This window comes from Haliotis rufescens, unplaced genomic scaffold (assembly GCF_023055435.1).
Source record: "Haliotis rufescens isolate VD_foot unplaced genomic scaffold, xgHalRufe1.0.p SCAF_22, whole genome shotgun sequence".
NCBI lineage: Eukaryota > Metazoa > Mollusca > Gastropoda > Lepetellida > Haliotidae > Haliotis > Haliotis rufescens.
In genome coordinates, this window is record NW_025963913.1 from 6,274,205 (window position 1) to 6,292,159 (window position 17,955).

Sequence of the window (17,955 nt, forward strand, 5' to 3'; positions counted from 1 at the left end):
ACCAGACAACTGCATCATTCTCAAACGGACAACTGTACCACTACCACACCAGACAACTGCATCGCTACCATACCAGACAACTGCATCACTCTCACACCAGACAACTGCATCACTACCATACCAGACAACTGCACCACTACCACACCAGACAACTGCATCACTATCACACATGACAACTGCATCACTACCACACCAGACAACTGCAGCACTCTCACACCAGACAACTTCATCACTCTCACATCGGGCTTCTGCATCACTACCACACAGGACAACTTTCTCGATATCATCTGATGTAAGAACACAGAAAGCAAAACGCATTAATCTTGACAGCTGTTGGCTTAAAGGAATACAGAAGAGATGCAAAACACATATAATTGACACCAACAGCAAATGGAACCAAAAATGCAATAATCTAAAGTATCGATCATTCCAGACTAGCTTATTGGTTGGTTGTAATAGGATATTACGGATTTCAAATATTAACCTTTTTTTGTGATGGGTGTTGAATGGTCCAGTCCAGTCAGGGGAGCATAGTGTGTGTGTGTATGTGTGTGTGTGTGTGTGCGTGCGTGCGTGCGTGCGTGCGTGCGTGCGTGCGTGTGTGTGTGTGTGTTGGGGGGGGGGGGGGGGGGGGGGCACTTTGACCATGTGTATCTTCAATTAGGGATTACGATATATAAACCGTTATAACTTTTACTTTAAGAAACAAATTTGTCATGGTAACACTTTGGGGTGTTAGGTGTTTAACATTTAACATAAAACAGACGAAATTGACTTGGCTTCGTCGGCACACAAATTTCATTACTCGTTTCTAATATAGTGTCAGTAACATTGACAGCTTATTAACAGCGATAAATAACATTCTTCTTACACACTAGAAACGGTTCCGCTTAAAATTATCGCTTTCCAGGTAAATCAGAGAATCGAACCACACATGATGAATTGCAACGCAAATTTTCCCACGTACAGGTAAATGGTAATCAACAGAGTTACCTGCCCGTGTCAGGTAAGATGTCGCGTAAACACATGGCCGCCAGTTGACTCAGGATAGGTGACAAAGTGGCAGTGGCGGATTGTTGAGCGTTCATGTAACTACTGAACCCAAGTGACCGATGTGCCTCAGCGTCCCGTCCCATTTCCTTACGAGGTGGTCGTAGTGGCGGTAGATTATATACTGAACGGTGCAGGGGCGACTTTGTTCCCATACAGCGACGGGCACAGGACAGTCAGAGACAACGGAAATAGGTTGAGACGAGGTGAGGTCGCCGGTCACATTGTCAATTCTATTTCTCTATCCGCCATTGAGTGCCACTGATCTTCTACTGTGTAGCGGATTTCTGTCGTTATTTTCAACAGATAAAACTTGGAACAGTGGAGTTACTTTGAGGTAAGTCTTTTAGTGGTGTCATTTTAAAAAATGCCATTGTCTTTCTCAATATTACAATCGTCATAAATCGTTGTTATGATATTTATTTTTCGATAATATTGTCACAAGTATATTTTTCCAGTCTTTGTACCAAAATCATGTACAAACTATATATGTTATTGTCTCAATGATGCTAACAGGGTGTTCAAATCTCATTCTGTTGGCTTTTTTTGTTGTGTGAATATATTTACATAGGCCACGGTTTATAAAAATATGTACATTGTCTTGTGGGGCAATATACACACTTATGACTGATGTTGAGATTTGTAATATCAATCGCATCTTGATCAATGCCCCAACCTTGAATGAGCATACATACCACTGTACTCTGTGCTATGCAGCTGGGTCATGTTCACGATTCTCGCAACAGATGTTTATCAAAATGTTTTCATACGTATACAATGTTTCTCCGACCTACATATGTTTGTTGTATTAATCTGTACAGTCAGTAAAAAGTGGTATTGTGTTGAAAACCACTACACCTCCGGAATAGTCTATTGATGCACATATACAATCGCGCAACTAGGAAATACCAGTCCGCCCCCGCGTGTGTGTCACCCTCTGTGAATAAGGTTATCTAATCGAAGTCACCAGTCAGATAATCCCCTTTCAAGTGCTGAACAATGTTGCGATGGTTTATGCCACAATGTGTTTTGCTTGTGTGCTTGGTCGGTCATGCAGACAAGAGGTCGGGTTACGTAAGTGGTCAACGTAACCACTGGACCATCACAGTGAGACCAGGTGTGGCGTTCTCCCAGAACCAGTACACGCGTCAGACAGTCAGTCAGCAATATACTGTTCGGACATTTAAATTGCTAAGGAATAATTAATACTTGCATCCTCGTGGCTATTATGTCCTCAGGGCTGGGACAATTTATTGCCATAAATAGGGATGTTGTTGTTTGAACAGATGGCTGATTAGTAGTACTGCTTCAGGAAGACAAGATATGTTACCATGAATACCGAGGGATGTATCTATTTCATCTCACAATGTGATAGGGATAAACAGTTATGTTATTTTATTATAAACTTAGCATATTATGAGAATCAGTTTTGTGTATAATGGAAGGGTAAAAATATCAAAAGAGGTGTGGTATGTATTCTACGAACATCGTGGCGAATGGAACAAATAAACAAACCAAATGTTCTTATCAATATCATTATACATGTATAGCGTAAGGATTTATGCATTCTTTTGAAATGGTCTATGCGATATTACAACAGTTATATAAGAGTCGTGAAGGGCTACTATGATACAATGTTAGGTAAGAAGGGTAATTAGTAAGAGCAGGGACCTGCAACATACAACACTCCCTGTTTATGTAATACGTACCCGTATTCTTATTTTATGATCCATTAGTTAAATATCAATTGAATAGTTAACATTTATCAAAGTATTAGTTCACAACTTCAGCAATTATCGTCTGATGGGGTTTTGAATAACAACTAAGGGGGGGGGGGGGGGGGGGGGGGTCACGTTCGTGCTATATTCCTGGCTTCAGGTCGTTGGTATGTGTATCATGGTAACATAAATCACACCCAAATGACTTACTAGTATCAACATTGTTTTTCTACAAATACATATGTTTAAACCGCACAGAACGCCACAATTTAGAGGAAGCGTGTGAAATTGACAATAAAGGTTTATGAAAAAAACACCTTTATGAATCTTATCTTCATTAGAACTAAATGTAAACACAACTTAAAGGACCACTTCACATGTATGTGCTTCATGAAACCACAATATTGTTTTTAAAAGCACACATGCATAATTACTTTCCACATACCTACACACATAACATGTATATCTAGTGTGGTCATGGTCGGTGACGTAGTGAACCGCCTGTCATAGAGAGTGAGTTTAAATTTAACGTCGCATCGGCATTATTTCCGCCATAGTGCGACGCGTGTGATACTGCCGTGACAGTCTGAGGTGTTGATCATGATATCAATCACTGGGTTCTCAGGTCCAGATTCGATTGTTTCAAGCCCTGGTGAGTATGGTTTTACGCCGCTTTTAGCAATATTCCAGCAATATCACGGCGGGGGACACCAGAAATGGGCTTCACACATTGTACTCATGTGGGTAATCGAACCCGGGTCTTCGGCGTGACCACTAGGTTGCCCAACAAGCCCTGGTATATCTGGATCCTTGACAACAAACACGCATTGTGTCCAGGGTTTGTCGTTCGTTCCACACGACTAAAGATATAGAAGTCTATTACAAAGCTTAGCTTTAGATGTAAACCTTAACATAAAGTCCCGCACTTTATGTACACAGAGCAGACACTTCCGGGTCATGTGTCTCCTAGTACATGTCAGTTAGTCATGATTAGCTACTCAAGGATTGTTTAGATTTTGTATGTGAATGACGGCAATACATGCATGTTGCCATGCTATGTAGTCGCTGTTGCCTGTCCTTGCCGTGTGGATGGTTCGATTCCCTGGCCGTGTCACATAAAATACGCTACTTGTTGTTTCACTGCCTGACGCTCGGCATTAAGGAGATAAAACATGGTCGGCTCGGAGTCAGTATAATATGTCTGATTGGGATATCCGTGTCAACTGCGGCATGGACAAGGCTCGTTTAGACCAGAACGTGCAGCCATGCTTACGTATTAGTGAGATAATCTTGGACGCGACGGTTGAACCTTGTGACATATTTATGAAATTATCTCTCTTTATCATGTTGCCTGTGGTAACTAACTGTATACAGTAGTCGATTACATATAATTGCGATATATCGGCTAAATGCAACCTCATTAAAATCAGATCTTAGCTCTACCTATCGTTGAACAAGGATCTGAGAACATCACATCACGGGTCACGTCAGGACGACCTTTCATCCGACCAATCAGAGCGTCGCTTACCAGAACAGGAACGTATCTGTCGGATGTGTTTTCTTATCTTGCAACCTCGAAATGCTTAACACGAGGTATTCCGAACGTCAGTTACAGACTGTACGACTGATTCCGTCAAAATCGCTTCAATTGGGAAACAAAACATTTGAAACGGAAGAGACTTTGCATATCCCGTGGAAAATTCTGCCATACAATCTCGGTCATCTATTAGACATTCCAGAATTTTTGTTTGTTCATTTTTCAAATTTGAAATCGATAATTTTCAAAGCGTTGCCTGGAATGAAAATCGCCAGTTTCAAGCTTGTGTCGTAAAGTTCGAGACAGCTGTGTTCTCATTGGCTAATGTCAACCTCTTGTGAGTAATTTAAATGGTCGTCAAAGTTGTCTAAAGGTCGTTCTAACGTAACCCGTAATTGGGTGTCCTCAGATCTTTTAGTGGTGGCGAGAACTAACATCTGATTGTAATGAGATCAGGCTGAATGTACATAGCGAGATAGAGTGCATGGTGAGGAGGCACATCCCCCGTAAATGATCCCTGTTGACCGACAAACTAAGTCATATTTCATAGCCCCATTCTCACCCTAAAACTGTCTATGCCTGAGCGACCGGGTATTTGCAGACAGGATTAATGGTTCAGCTGTTAAGTCAACAGTTTTATGACTGAATAATTCGCAACTGTACTGTGTACGGCTAATGTATCGGAGGCGTTGACGCTGCAGCGTTATACACTCTGCTATTTCACCTGATTTTCAAGGATATGCCATGGATATGTCATGGATATACCATGTATTTAAATAATGTGTAAAACCTTTTCCCACCGCAGGATAGTCACCTCGTTGTCTTTCCGTATGATACCCGGTACTTTTTGATTTTTTGATGGGTTGCTGAAGACTAATCCTAACCCCGATTTTCACGGGTCAGAAACGTGAAGAATATTATTTGCACCGTGCAGCACATTTGTTACGCTCTAAATGAATGCAAGTGAATGTGTCTAGAAGACATCTTAAATAGAGGTGATGACAAAGTAGTTTACTGCAGGAACATGTACGAATAGCTGCTTTAGTTCTAGATACCTCATGAATGGTATGTGACTAAATCTACATATTGTTACGCACGAGACGTGCACCGGACACAAACTGTCATTAACTAGAGTACCGGGGATAATTGTCGATGTAGATAAATACTCAGGATGTAGGGCTGTTTTCACAATGGTAGATAAGTGCTGCCAACTTCCTTCCTCCAGCGTCGATACACCACACGACGGCGATGACGTCAATAGTGAGGTCAGTGTCGATACACCACACGACGGCGATGACGTCAATAGTGAGGTCAGTGTCGATACACCACACGACGGTAATGACGTCATTAGTGAGGCCCGCGTCGATACACCACCACGACGGTAATGACGTCATTAGTGAGGTCAGTGTCGATACACCACACGACGGTGATGACGTCATTAGTGAGGTCAGTGTCGATACACCACCACGACGGCGATGACGTCATTAGTGAGGCCAGTGTCGATACACCACACGACGGTAATGACGTCATTAGTGAGGCCCGCGTCGATACACCACCACGACGGTAATGACGTCATTAGTGAGGCCCGCGTCGATACACCACACGACGGCGATGACGTCATTAGTGAGGCCAGTGTCGATGCACCACCACGACGGTAATGACGTCATTAGTGAGGCCAGTGTCGGATACACCACCACGACGGTAATGACGTCATTAGTGAGGCCCGCGTCGATACACCACACGACGGCGATGACGCCAGCAGGAGGTCAGCGTCGATACACCACACGACGGCGATGACGTCATTAGTGAGGCCCGCGTCGTACACCACCACGACGGTAATGACGTCATTAGTGAGGCCCGCGTCGATACACCACACGACGGCGATGACGTCATTAGTGAGGCCAGTGTCGATACACCACACGACGGTGATGACGTCAATAGTGAGGCCCGCGTCGATACACCACTACGACGGTATGACGTCAGTAGTGAGGCCCGCGTCGATACACCACACGACGGCGATGACGTCATTAGTGAGGCCAGTGTCGATACACCACACGACGTGATGACGTCAATAGTGAGGCCCGCCGTCGATACACCACCACGACGGTAATGACGTCATTAGTGAGGCCCGCGTCGATACACCACCACGACGGTAATGACGTCAGTAGTGAGGTCCGCGTCGATACACCACACGACGGTGAGGATGCCAGTAGTGAGGTCAGCGTCGATACACACACGACGGTGATGACGCCAGTAGGAGGTCAGCCGTCGATACACCACACGACGGTGATGACGCCAGTAGTGATTGAAGAACACACAAGCATGTGCATACGCCCACATACCCAACCACGAGACAAGAGTACATGTTTCGTTTTCAGAAACTTAACCCGGAAACAAAAATCTGAAAAATGGCATTTTGCTGTTCTGAATCGTCGTCATTGTAACTACAAGTACTTTCTCAACAGGCTCGACTGCAGTACTATTCCCCCCCCCCCCCCCCCCCCCCCCCCCCCCCCCCCCCCCCCCCCCCCCCCCCCCCTCCTGTGTCATTTCCGTGGGATATATCTGTACAGCTGGGCCGGTGACAGTGGCCCAAAGAAAGGTTTTAGTTCTCAAAGATCTGTTTGTTGTTTGAAAACAAAATCAATATTGGAATAGGCCTGCGCCACGTACTTAGTGCAACAATTGTTTTGTACTTTTAGACGAGAGGGTAGAATTGTTTTATTTTCTTGTGTGGTGAAGTTAGTTTCCTTGAAATCTGTTTCAGTTATGGTTCACATGAGTCATGAATGTTTGTTTTGTCTTTTCCTTGTTTGGATTATGATATGCAGGACATTTTGGTATCACGTTACAACGCCGACACTTAATGTAGACTGACACGGGTGGCCCAGTGATCTAAAAAGTACTCATGGAAATGGAAAAAAACCTGTTTTGCTGGATTTAATAATCGACACAAAGCATAACGTAGATGTAAGTACGAAATAACAAAACAACTGGAAAAGTACTAGTCTGGATTTGCTAGTTTTATCTCAGTGCTCAATACAAAATGTACTTTACAGGAGGTAATTTGTAGGCACTTTCAACCTTCAAAAATTGAACTAAGTCCAAATTGACATTGCAGAAACAGGCTATAGGCATTATGCGAATTAGCCTGGAAAAAAGTTATCAAAACGACAATAAAAATAACAGCCATGTTTATGTACATAATAATAATGACATGTAAGTTGTTGTTTGAGAAGGGAATATGTTACTTTTACGTTCTGATATTTTGACGATGATTCACTATCCCACAATGCCACTACAAATCACTAACCATTGACAAATCACATGCACGTGGGTTTCAAGCACCTGTTTTCACCTGTCGTCAAGGTGTCATAGGTCATGGACATTCACCTTGATCTACTAACACCTGGTTATGCTCAGTTTCACAATAGTCTGTTTTGATACGATGTATTTGTGCCAAGGCCCAATTGGTACTAATTGCGTTGTTTAAATATATTTATATATTTTGTATATTAACTGCATTTATTTAAAATCTGAGATCGTAAAAACAGTTTTTTTTCATTTCCGTGAGTACTTTAATACTGCACATCTTACTGTGCACACTTGTGTCCCTTAGTCATGCCAGGAACCGCTGTCCGTGGGTCGCAGCTCAAGAGTCGCCCCGACAAAGACAATGGACTGTTAGCATATTTACTCGAACCTGCATATTTACCAGAAAGAACAATATTCATTTACTCATCGCCAATCTATACATCTTCTCACTCTCGAGCACAGAGCGGAAGGTCGGAGATTCGATCCCCGGCCGCGTCATTTCAAAAAACGTTAAAGAATGGTACTTGTTACCCTGCCTGGCGCTCGGCATGAAGGGGCAAAAATAAGGAGTGGTCGGCCCGGAGTTTTCTGTGTCTGAGTGGGGTACTCGTGTTAAACTGCGGCATGGTATCTCAGTGGGCTAGCACGATGAAATCAACATTAGTCGGCACACACACACACACACACACACACACACACACACACACACACACACACACGTGTGCATGCACGTCGTCGCTATATGTAAGTGCATTAATCTTGAACGCAACTCCATTTCATTCCCCTACTACTACTACTACTACTACTACTACTACTACTTCTACTCACCAATGCGCACATACACCGTGAATATTTGACCTATAGGAACCCATGCTTGTCGTAAGGGTGCGACTAACGGCATCGGATGGTCAGGCTCGCTGACTTGGTTGATGCATGTCAGCGTATCCCAATTGCGTAGATCGATGATCACGATGTCAATTACTGGATTGTCTGGTCCGGACTCGATTATTTACAGAGCGCCGTCATATAGCTGGAATATTGTTGAGTGCGGCGTTAAACAACAAACAAACAATGCGCACTCTTCCCTCACGAGCACTTCAGATACCTGTCGACCTTGTTCGTGCAACGTGCTCCTTTGCAGGTGTTCGTCATCAGTTCTGCCGCTCATGTAGTATTAATGACTTGACGATAGTTTGTTTTTCTTTCGTTCCAGCTATCAGTTAACGATGTCTCCCCGTGTCCGACGTGACCACGATCATAAGGAAAGCGATGCCAGGTATGTGGTGATGAATAATTTCAATAACATCTGACATATCTTTCCGCAATGAAGCTACTGTGAAAGTGTTACCTTTCTGGCGTTCGTGTTCTTCATCAGAAATATTTAATATGATATGCTTGATTATGATGAGAAGTGTCAATATTTCAACGCTGGTGGGGGGCACGGGTGGCCCAGTCGTCTAAGGCGCCGCGATTCGCTGTGCAGAGTTGCGTCCCTTGGGCACGCCAGAAACCTATGATTGTGGGTTCGAATCCAGGTTCGCCCCGATTATGTTTCTAGGTTTGTCAGCACCATACCCGTGCTCGTGGGTTTCACCGAAGTGGTAAACGTCTGAGACCTGCATCACTTCGAGCTTTCCTCCCACATTAAGCTGACACGCCGCGATGTAACTGGAATACTGTTAAAAGCGGTGTTAAACCCAACTCACTCAATCACTCAACGCTTGTGATTTGGAAAATGCCATAATTGCTCATGTCATAAAATATTCAGTATTCAACATGTTGAATGGGAACGGTTGCCGGAATATTCTAGCTACATTACGGCGGTCTGGACCAGACAATCCAGTGATTGACATCATGAGCATCGTTCCACGCAACTGGGAGACTATGACGTGCTTCAACCAAGTCGACCACCCGATCACATTAGTCGCCTCTTACGACAAGCATTGTCGCTTTTCACGACAAGCATGGGTGGCTGGAGACCTATCCCAAAGGGTCTCATCAAAATTAGTGAAAGTCCAGTGACAGTTTTGGTTCTGTTACGTCTAACATTACCTCACGTCCTAACACCCGACTCCTTACACCCGACCCCTTACACCCGACTCCGTACACCCGACTCCTTACACCCGACTCCGTACACCCGACTCCTTACACCCGACTCCGTACACCCGACTCCTAACACCCGACCCCTTACACCCGACTCCTAACACCCGACCCCTTACACCCGACTCCTAACACCCGACTCCTAACACCCGACTCCTTACACCCGACTCCTTACACCCGACTCCTTACACCCGACTCCTTACACCCGACTCCGTACACCCGACTCCGTACACCCGACTCCGTACACCCGACTCCGTACACCTAAGTCACTATGCCCATCTGACACTATTCCAGGAGCGAAGCTGAGTACAGGTTCCGACCACGACAACTCCGAAAATGTATCTACAACGCCTTAGCAACACCTCTGCCAGTAGAAGGCACAAAGTAAGTACATGCTACTGAATATGTTGAAGGCTTCTGTATGCGGCAGTTAGCAATATTCTCTATAACTGTGGCCCGAAGCAATACCCCACGTAAGCTTTTGCGACCAGTAAATATTCGAGTCTGTGTCAGGCAAAACCAGTGTTTGAAAGTATGAGCAATGTTCCACGGCTCGGGTTACTCTGACACACGCATTGTGACCACCCGATACTCTTTGGTCGTCTCTTGAGACATGGTTCGCAGTCGTGGTAACCTGGCCATGAAAAAGAACAACCTGCACTCTACTCACTTTTAGCGCACAATAAAATTATTAACTATGGCCGGTCTGTCATCTGTTGCAATCTGTTTAATCCGTGACTGGAGTTTGCAATCCCTTTGTACAGATAGATATGACGTAGTTTTCGTCGATATGTCGCCGTGAAGTCATGCATCACCTGTGAACATTTACGGTATGTATTGAGAAATTAGTTATATGTTATAATACATTCCTCTACCTACTACAAGCAAGACGCTGTATTTGTAGTGAGACGCACACCTGCATCAGTGAGGAGAGAGTCCGCGTCCCGGTCACAACACGGGATAAACTCCTTCGAAGGGAAAACATCTTTATTGAGATGGAAACGTAAGTATTTTTATTCTAGTTTGTAATCAGGTAATAGATCCATGAAACGATTCAGGGTAAATCAGAATGCAAATCAAATGTAAACTGATCTGGTTGTCTGGATAAGGTTGAAGGCGCTATACGTTTAGGCTGTGGAAATGCGGTTACACAAAATATACAGTGTCGTCACTTTACACACCGTAAATCAAAGTAGTTCAGTCTGATCCCATAGATGTTGGGATGACGAATGTGACAGTGTACTTGCCGGCAATTATCTAGCATTCTATACTAACTGCCCGTGGCAGGCAAATTGGGAAAAATCGTTATTTTGTTCCAATTTCAGATTTTTTAGAAGTTATTATTTTCCTAATTTGAGAGGTATTTTAACCTTAATTTATAACATTACATTCAATGCAATGATTTTAAATTTTAGATCCTTTCACTCTATTTTGGTCATGTAATCAGGGAAATTGAAGACACTACTACAAAGCCATAACAGCATAAATTTGGATTTCTTTCACTGACATTATGCTCCAGACTTGGGACCGAATAATCAGATCTAATTAGACCTAATTAGACCCGTGACTTGTCATTGTGTTTATGGGTGGGGGGTAACCTTGTGGTTAAAGCGTTCGCTCTTCACGCGGAGAGGTACAATGTGTGAAACCCATTTCTGGTGTCCCCCGCCGTGATATTGCTGGACTATTGCTAAATGTGGCGTAAAACAACACTCACTCACTCTGTTTGACATGTGCAGGTTCAACAACTGTCTGTGTGACATCCACTCCCCGTTCAACTACTGTAACTTCAACCTCCTTATCGTGCAGCAGAACAAGACGGTGCTGGAGACGTGTCTGGGGGAGCGGGAGTTCAACGTCCACCTGCACCACACATCCCTAGACGCAAGTGAGTGGGAAAATGGGACATCACAGAGCCTTGTTCCCAGGATCTTCACAAAAGGACATTTAATCTTTTGGAATACTGTTTTGTACCCATTATCATATGGATGATTTATCATCCGTGGCCTGGTTAATGAATTGCTCTCTTATAACTTGATTTGGTCATTGATTTCCATACAAAAAAATGTTAGTTTCTCATTAAATGGCACACAAGTCAGACAGTAATCTTTCCCTGATTCCCTTCCCGTAGACTTCACCTGTGACATGAAGAAATCCGGACGCAGAATCGCATGTAGACCGAATGACGTCCCAGTCCCACCGAGGGAGACCAGGTACTGCAGACTTCACTTTCACAACCTATCTATGTCTACTTCCCAATGCTGGCGTTCGCAATTGGCTATGCAGAGTTGCATCCCTTTACCATGCTAAGACTCGCAAGGCTTAGGTTCGAAAGCCGGATCCGCCCTAATTGTTTCTTGGCTTGTCAGCACCACACTCCGTACACCCTGCTCGTTGGTTTCAACAAAATGTTGGGCGCACGGGGGGCACGGGGGGCCCAGTCGTCTAAGGCGCCGCGATTCCCTGTGCAGAGTTGCGTCCCTTAGGCACGCCAGAAACCTATGATTGTGGGTTCAAATCCCGGTTCGCCCCGATTATGTTGGTAGGTTTGTCAGCACCATACCCGTGCTCGTGGGTTTCACCGAAGTGGTAAACGTCTGAGACATGCATCACTTCGGGCTTTCCTCACACATTAAGCTGACACGCCGTGATATAATTAGAAGACTGTTAAAAGCGGTGTTAAAGCCAACTCACTCACTCAACAAAATGTTGCATGTGCCAATAAAAATGCGTAATTTTGTTATGCCAAATATGTTTGACTAATTTGTTTTTAAATACAACTTTGTATTCGTGACTCACTTGCATATATGTCATCTTGTTCTCGTCGCTATATGGCTGGAATAATGCAGATATGACTGCAAGTGTTAACTCACTCACTCACTCAATCAATCAATCAATCAATAAACATGAAGATTAACTGTTAAATGAAACAAGCCAAGGTGACCTGTAGTTTTTATGAGTAGAAACTAGTGATGTGCACGAAATTTAAGCCGTACATACGATGCACGTATGTTGTAATATAGTACTGGTTATACAAAAAACAATTTAACGTATAATATTGGTCCAATCTAAACGATCAGTATCAATTTGATGAGCACGTTCTCTACATAGAAGACTATAAAAACGTTCGCTCGTCACGCGGAAGACCTGGGTTCGATTCCCCACATAGGTACAATGTGTGAAGCCCATTTCTGGTTTCCCCATCTGGTATTGCTGGAATATTGCTAAAATCGGCGTAAAACCTCATACTCATTCACTCACTCTGCAAATACGTTGTAGATATGTAATGAGTTTGACTTTCTATTCAGATTTCAGTATGTGTTAGACTGCTTGGGAGAAAGCCTGCCCGACTTCAGCTGTAAGTAATAGAGATGGTGATGGAATCTGGTAAATGTAAGGGGGGTGATTGTGACATCTGTCTGTCTGTCTGTCTGTCTGTCTGTCTGTCTGTCTGTCTGTCTGTCTGTCTATCTATCTATTTGGCATGTGCTACCAGTAAAGATGCTCTGTGTGTACAATACGTGCTTCTGAAGGCGATCTTCTGAAATATCAAGTTGATGTTCTGAAATATCAAGTTGATCTTCTGAAATATCAAGTTGATTTTGTTGCACATCGCATCCTTTCTTCTCCATGTCAGGCCCCATCACAACGGCGGCCCCTCCTGGCGTGACGACGGCGGCCCCGCCAGAGTCGCGGATCGCCTTGCTGGTGATGGCCCTCCTCATCAGCCTCCTGCTGGGCGTGTTGGGCACGTGGCTCGGCATCTTCTGCTGGAGGAAGAGGAGCAAGAGGAGACGCATCAACAGGTGAGGAAGATATGTTGAACAATCACAAACACCGCATCCCAGGATGAGGCGAAAGGTTTGTAAAGATTAGAGACTGCCACAACTACTACTGGGCTGTGCAACACAAAGCGACCTCAGCAGATAAATCATAGGTTACGGTTCTTACGACTTGCAGCCTTGTGAATATAAATGTATTATCTTGACCCAGTCTTACCATGCCAGGTGAAGTATAATTATTGTACGATGATACTTAGCTTGACCCATTCTTACATTATGTGGGACTCTAATACTTAGTTTTTCTAGAACTCCACGTTTTGGCCAGACCAAAATCTCGGGATTATGACTGTAACGTCACACGATGCAAGTCACGTATTCACCCATTCCTGTTTGGAGTTAAACACAGCAGCCGCCACAGTGGGAGTTCACTGTGTACACTATGTATGTGTATATTGCAGACCGCTGCCGCCTCTGATGCCCCGCCCTGAACACTCCAGCCTGCCCAACCTGTACGACGAGGACTACACTGAGGAAAACATATACGATGTCGTCAAAGCTGTGGTGAGACACGACGTGGCCAAGGTCACCACCAAACGATCATATTGACATGAATTATTCAGATCTGAATGTTATTACGTTCGGAAAGTTATGATCCACAGTGCACATGACGCTCAGTAGGCTAAAGGGAAGCAACTCTTGGACCTTCCACAGGCTCAGAGTGTCCACATCGCCCCTTGCTACGACTACTGATACTAAAGCTGCAGTATACTAAAACTTTTTAGACTGTTTAGGGCAGGGATTTTATCGAAAAAAATTACCCCCGAAAATTCTTGAAAAAAACCGCATTATGCTTCATATTGTCGGGAAAAAACTTGTCAGCGACGAACATTACATTTTTGCAATGTATCTTGTTGTAGTTTTAATTTAAAAAATATCAGGTTTGCATCTGTAGCTGCAAAACATATTTGGTCTCAATACAAAATCCGAGCTTACGCCCGGTTAATATCAAATGGTCGTTCCTTATGTATTTGATATATGTATAAGATGTAAGGTGCTTGTGGGTAGATATCATATTCTGTATAACTGGCAAAAGGGACCAATTGCCTACACGAAACAGTGACAAGTAGTACAGCAGTGCTTCTCTATGCTTTATCTCAACCAGAAAAAGTGTCAAATTTGCTAAATTATTAATTAATGTATTCAAACTGCGTGAGGAATTTAAATTAGTATACATCTCAACAATAGCCTATTGAAGATTTTATGTACAATTGGTCTTAGGTCTTTACTACAGTAAAATCTGACTGACTGACAGTTTGTCTTGCAAAATATAAACTACTCCACGAAGGCGGAGGCGCTCTATGGTGCGGACTCGTGAAGATCCAGGTAGAGAATAGGTCTTCACCAACCCATGCTTGCCGTAAAAGGTGGCTATGCTCGTTGTAAGAGGCGACTAACGGGATCGGGTGGTCAGGCTCGGTGATTTTGTTGATGCGTGTCATTGTATCCAAATTACGTAGATGCTGATGACGTTAATCACTGGATCGTCTGTTACAGACTGACGTCATATAGCTGGAATATTACTGAGTGCGTCAATAAACAACAAACAAACAAAACACTAGGTTAATTATTTTTTTTGTGCAGGATGAGTCGCCCACCACCCACCCGGTACCTGACCTGCTGAGTCGAGTTCCATCTCTCCCGCCCATCACACCTAGACCACCACTGGGCCCTCAAGTTGAGGTCGACAAAGACAAGGCTGCTTACAACAGGAATTCCAGCCATAGTGAATTCTACGAACCTTTGTTAAGAGGTCACAGCACATCGCAAAATAGTGACCACACGTCACCTAAAACCACCCTCCAAACTGAGGACAGTTACGGTGGTGATTATCTGCCCTTGTTACCAGACAGAGACAGTCGAGAAATACCTGAAACGGAGCCAGTCAAACGATTTCATCCCTACGACACACCGGATGAGTCATTCATGGGAACTGAAGCAGGGGATGCATCTATTACAACGCCTAAGATCGTAGAAGGCCAAGATGATAAACCCTCGGAAGCAAAACCAGAGTACCATATCCTGGAGCCTCCCGGCGGACATACTCGCGGCGCCAGTAAGAATCAGGAGCACACAACTCTCGACATCAAGGAGGGGGTAACTCCTGATACACATGAGGAAACATCCCCACAAACGATCGAGGAGAAAGGACGTGTTGAGACCAGTCCAAATGACAGTGGTTACGTGAAAGAACGGTCAAATTTGATAGAGGAACCAACTCATTCGTCAAAATCACCTGAAAGTGAAACTGATTCAGACGGATATGAAATACCGGTGTCTGAGGAGGCACCAGCTTTTGACATTGCCTCTTCCTTTATTAGGAAGGGGCCAAAAAGTGAAGGTGTGCACGATAAGAACAAGGACGATGTTGTTGATGTCTGATACACTGATGCCTCGCATCAATTGGGCGTCAAGGTGGCCTCGTGATTACTCTTCGTTCATTACATCAAAGCCATAAGCCTATTTCTGGTGTTGCCTGACGCGATAATACTGGCTTCACACCAACTTCAAGATATATGTTTGATCCAGGCATTCTTGACAGTTACTTGTGTGTGTGTATTTTGTGGACGATGGATGTGTGCGATGAGTACCAAATTGTGATGTGTATAGAATTGTACAGAATCATTGTATTTTCGTGTGTAAATATAAAACAGTCGTTCAGCAGTGGATGCTATAACAAATACATGAGATCAGGGATGTGCAGGAAATCAAAATGTTTTTGATACCTGTGTGCTATTTTTATGCTATCATGTTTTTGGTCTCGGAAAGAATGCTTTCCCACTACACCTGTTCAGTTTATTTGATTATTTATGTTTAATTGCGTTTTGTATTTCACCAAAGCTCATGTCTGCAATCAAGCATGATCTGCTTTTATGGATTCATGAATAAAGTCTGTTTTTTATATACATTTTTGTCCTGATGTTGACTATCTGGCAAATGGCAAAACGGGGCACGGGTGGCTCTGTTATGTGTCCTTAAGACCGGGGTAAGAAGATGCCCTAGAACCTATTTGAAACTATAACGCCGTTAGAATACTTCTCGTCAGCAAATGCCCTACCTCATGTGGGTATGTGACACAGAGAAATAATAAACTGTCTGTAGTTTTGGTGCATGAAATATGAACTTTTGCCCGAGAAGAAGTGTGTCAGGTGTTGGCAGTGTAGAGAAACAACGACTGTGCAGGCACGAGGTGAGACGGTTGCCCTAGTGCAGCAAGCCAACTTCATAATAAACACATGTATACACTGGACATACTTTGATCAGTATGACAAACAACAGACCAGTTACTGTTAGAGAAAGAAATGTTCTGTGGATGTGATCATTCTTTTTGGATTTAGCAGTTTTGTTAGGATACAGACCAGATTAAGAAATGTATGACTCTTTTCCGGGAAATTTATATTTTCATATGCCGATGGTTACAATATCGGATTACCTACTACGTATGTTCTGTACTATGTTCCTCATTCAGTCTTGCTTGACTTATAAGGATCTATACCGAAACGTCGCCTTTACAGTATTAAAGAAGTTGTTATCCATAAATTGTGTCTACTTTGTCCAGAAATGTATTTAATCTATTGTGTATGTAGGTGAACATTTACCGAAGCAGCTCAGTAATGTAATTGGTCGCTAAGCGTCTGGATCTAATTTGTTACCTTTATCGTGTCAATGTGTGAACGGCCAGATAGCCATGTGTCAGGGTAGACAATATCCCACTACAGCAATGAACATGCAACTAAATTAATCAATGTTAGTCATTTTCCATTTTGTCAGGCTCCGATGACTTGCTACGGTTTGGGGTCTTGATAGATTCATTTATTTCTTCTAACATTATTTAAACCCACCTCCTCACATTCTGGAAATTCATATATTTTCATTTTCCGCATCTAGAATCTCAAGAAACTGTTCACAATTAATATTCTGAAATGGGTCGTACATTTCACTTTCATCAGGTATATGAGACTTTAGGCTTTTGTTACTATTCATTCTTTCTTCTACTTTATTTTCAATATTTCACAAGGCACATTGCTTAGCAGTTCTTGTATTCTTGTGATGTCTGTCTGTAGTTAAGCCCGTCACGATATGGCTGAAATATTGCCGATGTGACGTAAAGCATTAACTCACTCACTCACTGTAGTTAAGCATATTTCGTGTTGATTTACGTTTAGCTTTGCAGAAACGTCTACCACAAACTACATTGACATTTGATGTTGGAATACTGACTCGTGTCATACAGCTGTCAGTGTTGGAGTATTCCAATACCAAGTCATAGATGAGAGATCTGTGCCGTTACAAGCTGCTCGCAGGCCTGACGCTCACAATACTAATGTGTCCATCTGGGGCGTGTCATCGGACTCAGACAGTTAACACACAGCGAATTCCGATACCACAAACATTG

The 17,955-nt window shown here is 43.5% G+C and overlaps 1 protein-coding gene across 2 annotated transcripts; it reads left to right on the forward strand.

Moving 5' to 3' along the window:
• The first annotated feature begins 987 nt into the window (after window positions 1-987).
• LOC124118210 lies at window positions 988-16,465 on the forward strand. 2 transcript variants are annotated; one of them, XM_046480332.2, is made up of 10 exons: window positions 988-1,387; window positions 8,834-8,896; window positions 10,015-10,104; window positions 10,625-10,723; window positions 11,460-11,608; window positions 11,852-11,933; window positions 13,029-13,078; window positions 13,358-13,526; window positions 13,961-14,063; window positions 15,144-16,465. In XM_046480332.2, the coding sequence occupies exons 2-10, from the start codon at window positions 8,847-8,849 to the stop codon at window positions 15,939-15,941; spliced, it is 1,590 nt and encodes a 529-aa protein (XP_046336288.1). In that variant the 5' UTR covers window positions 988-1,387; window positions 8,834-8,846; the 3' UTR covers window positions 15,942-16,465. The 2 variants fall into 2 exon arrangements, with proteins under 2 accessions (XP_046336288.1, XP_046336289.1); XM_046480333.2 differs by having other exon boundaries at window positions 988-1,256.
• Window positions 16,466-17,955: the final 1,490 nt, after the last annotated feature.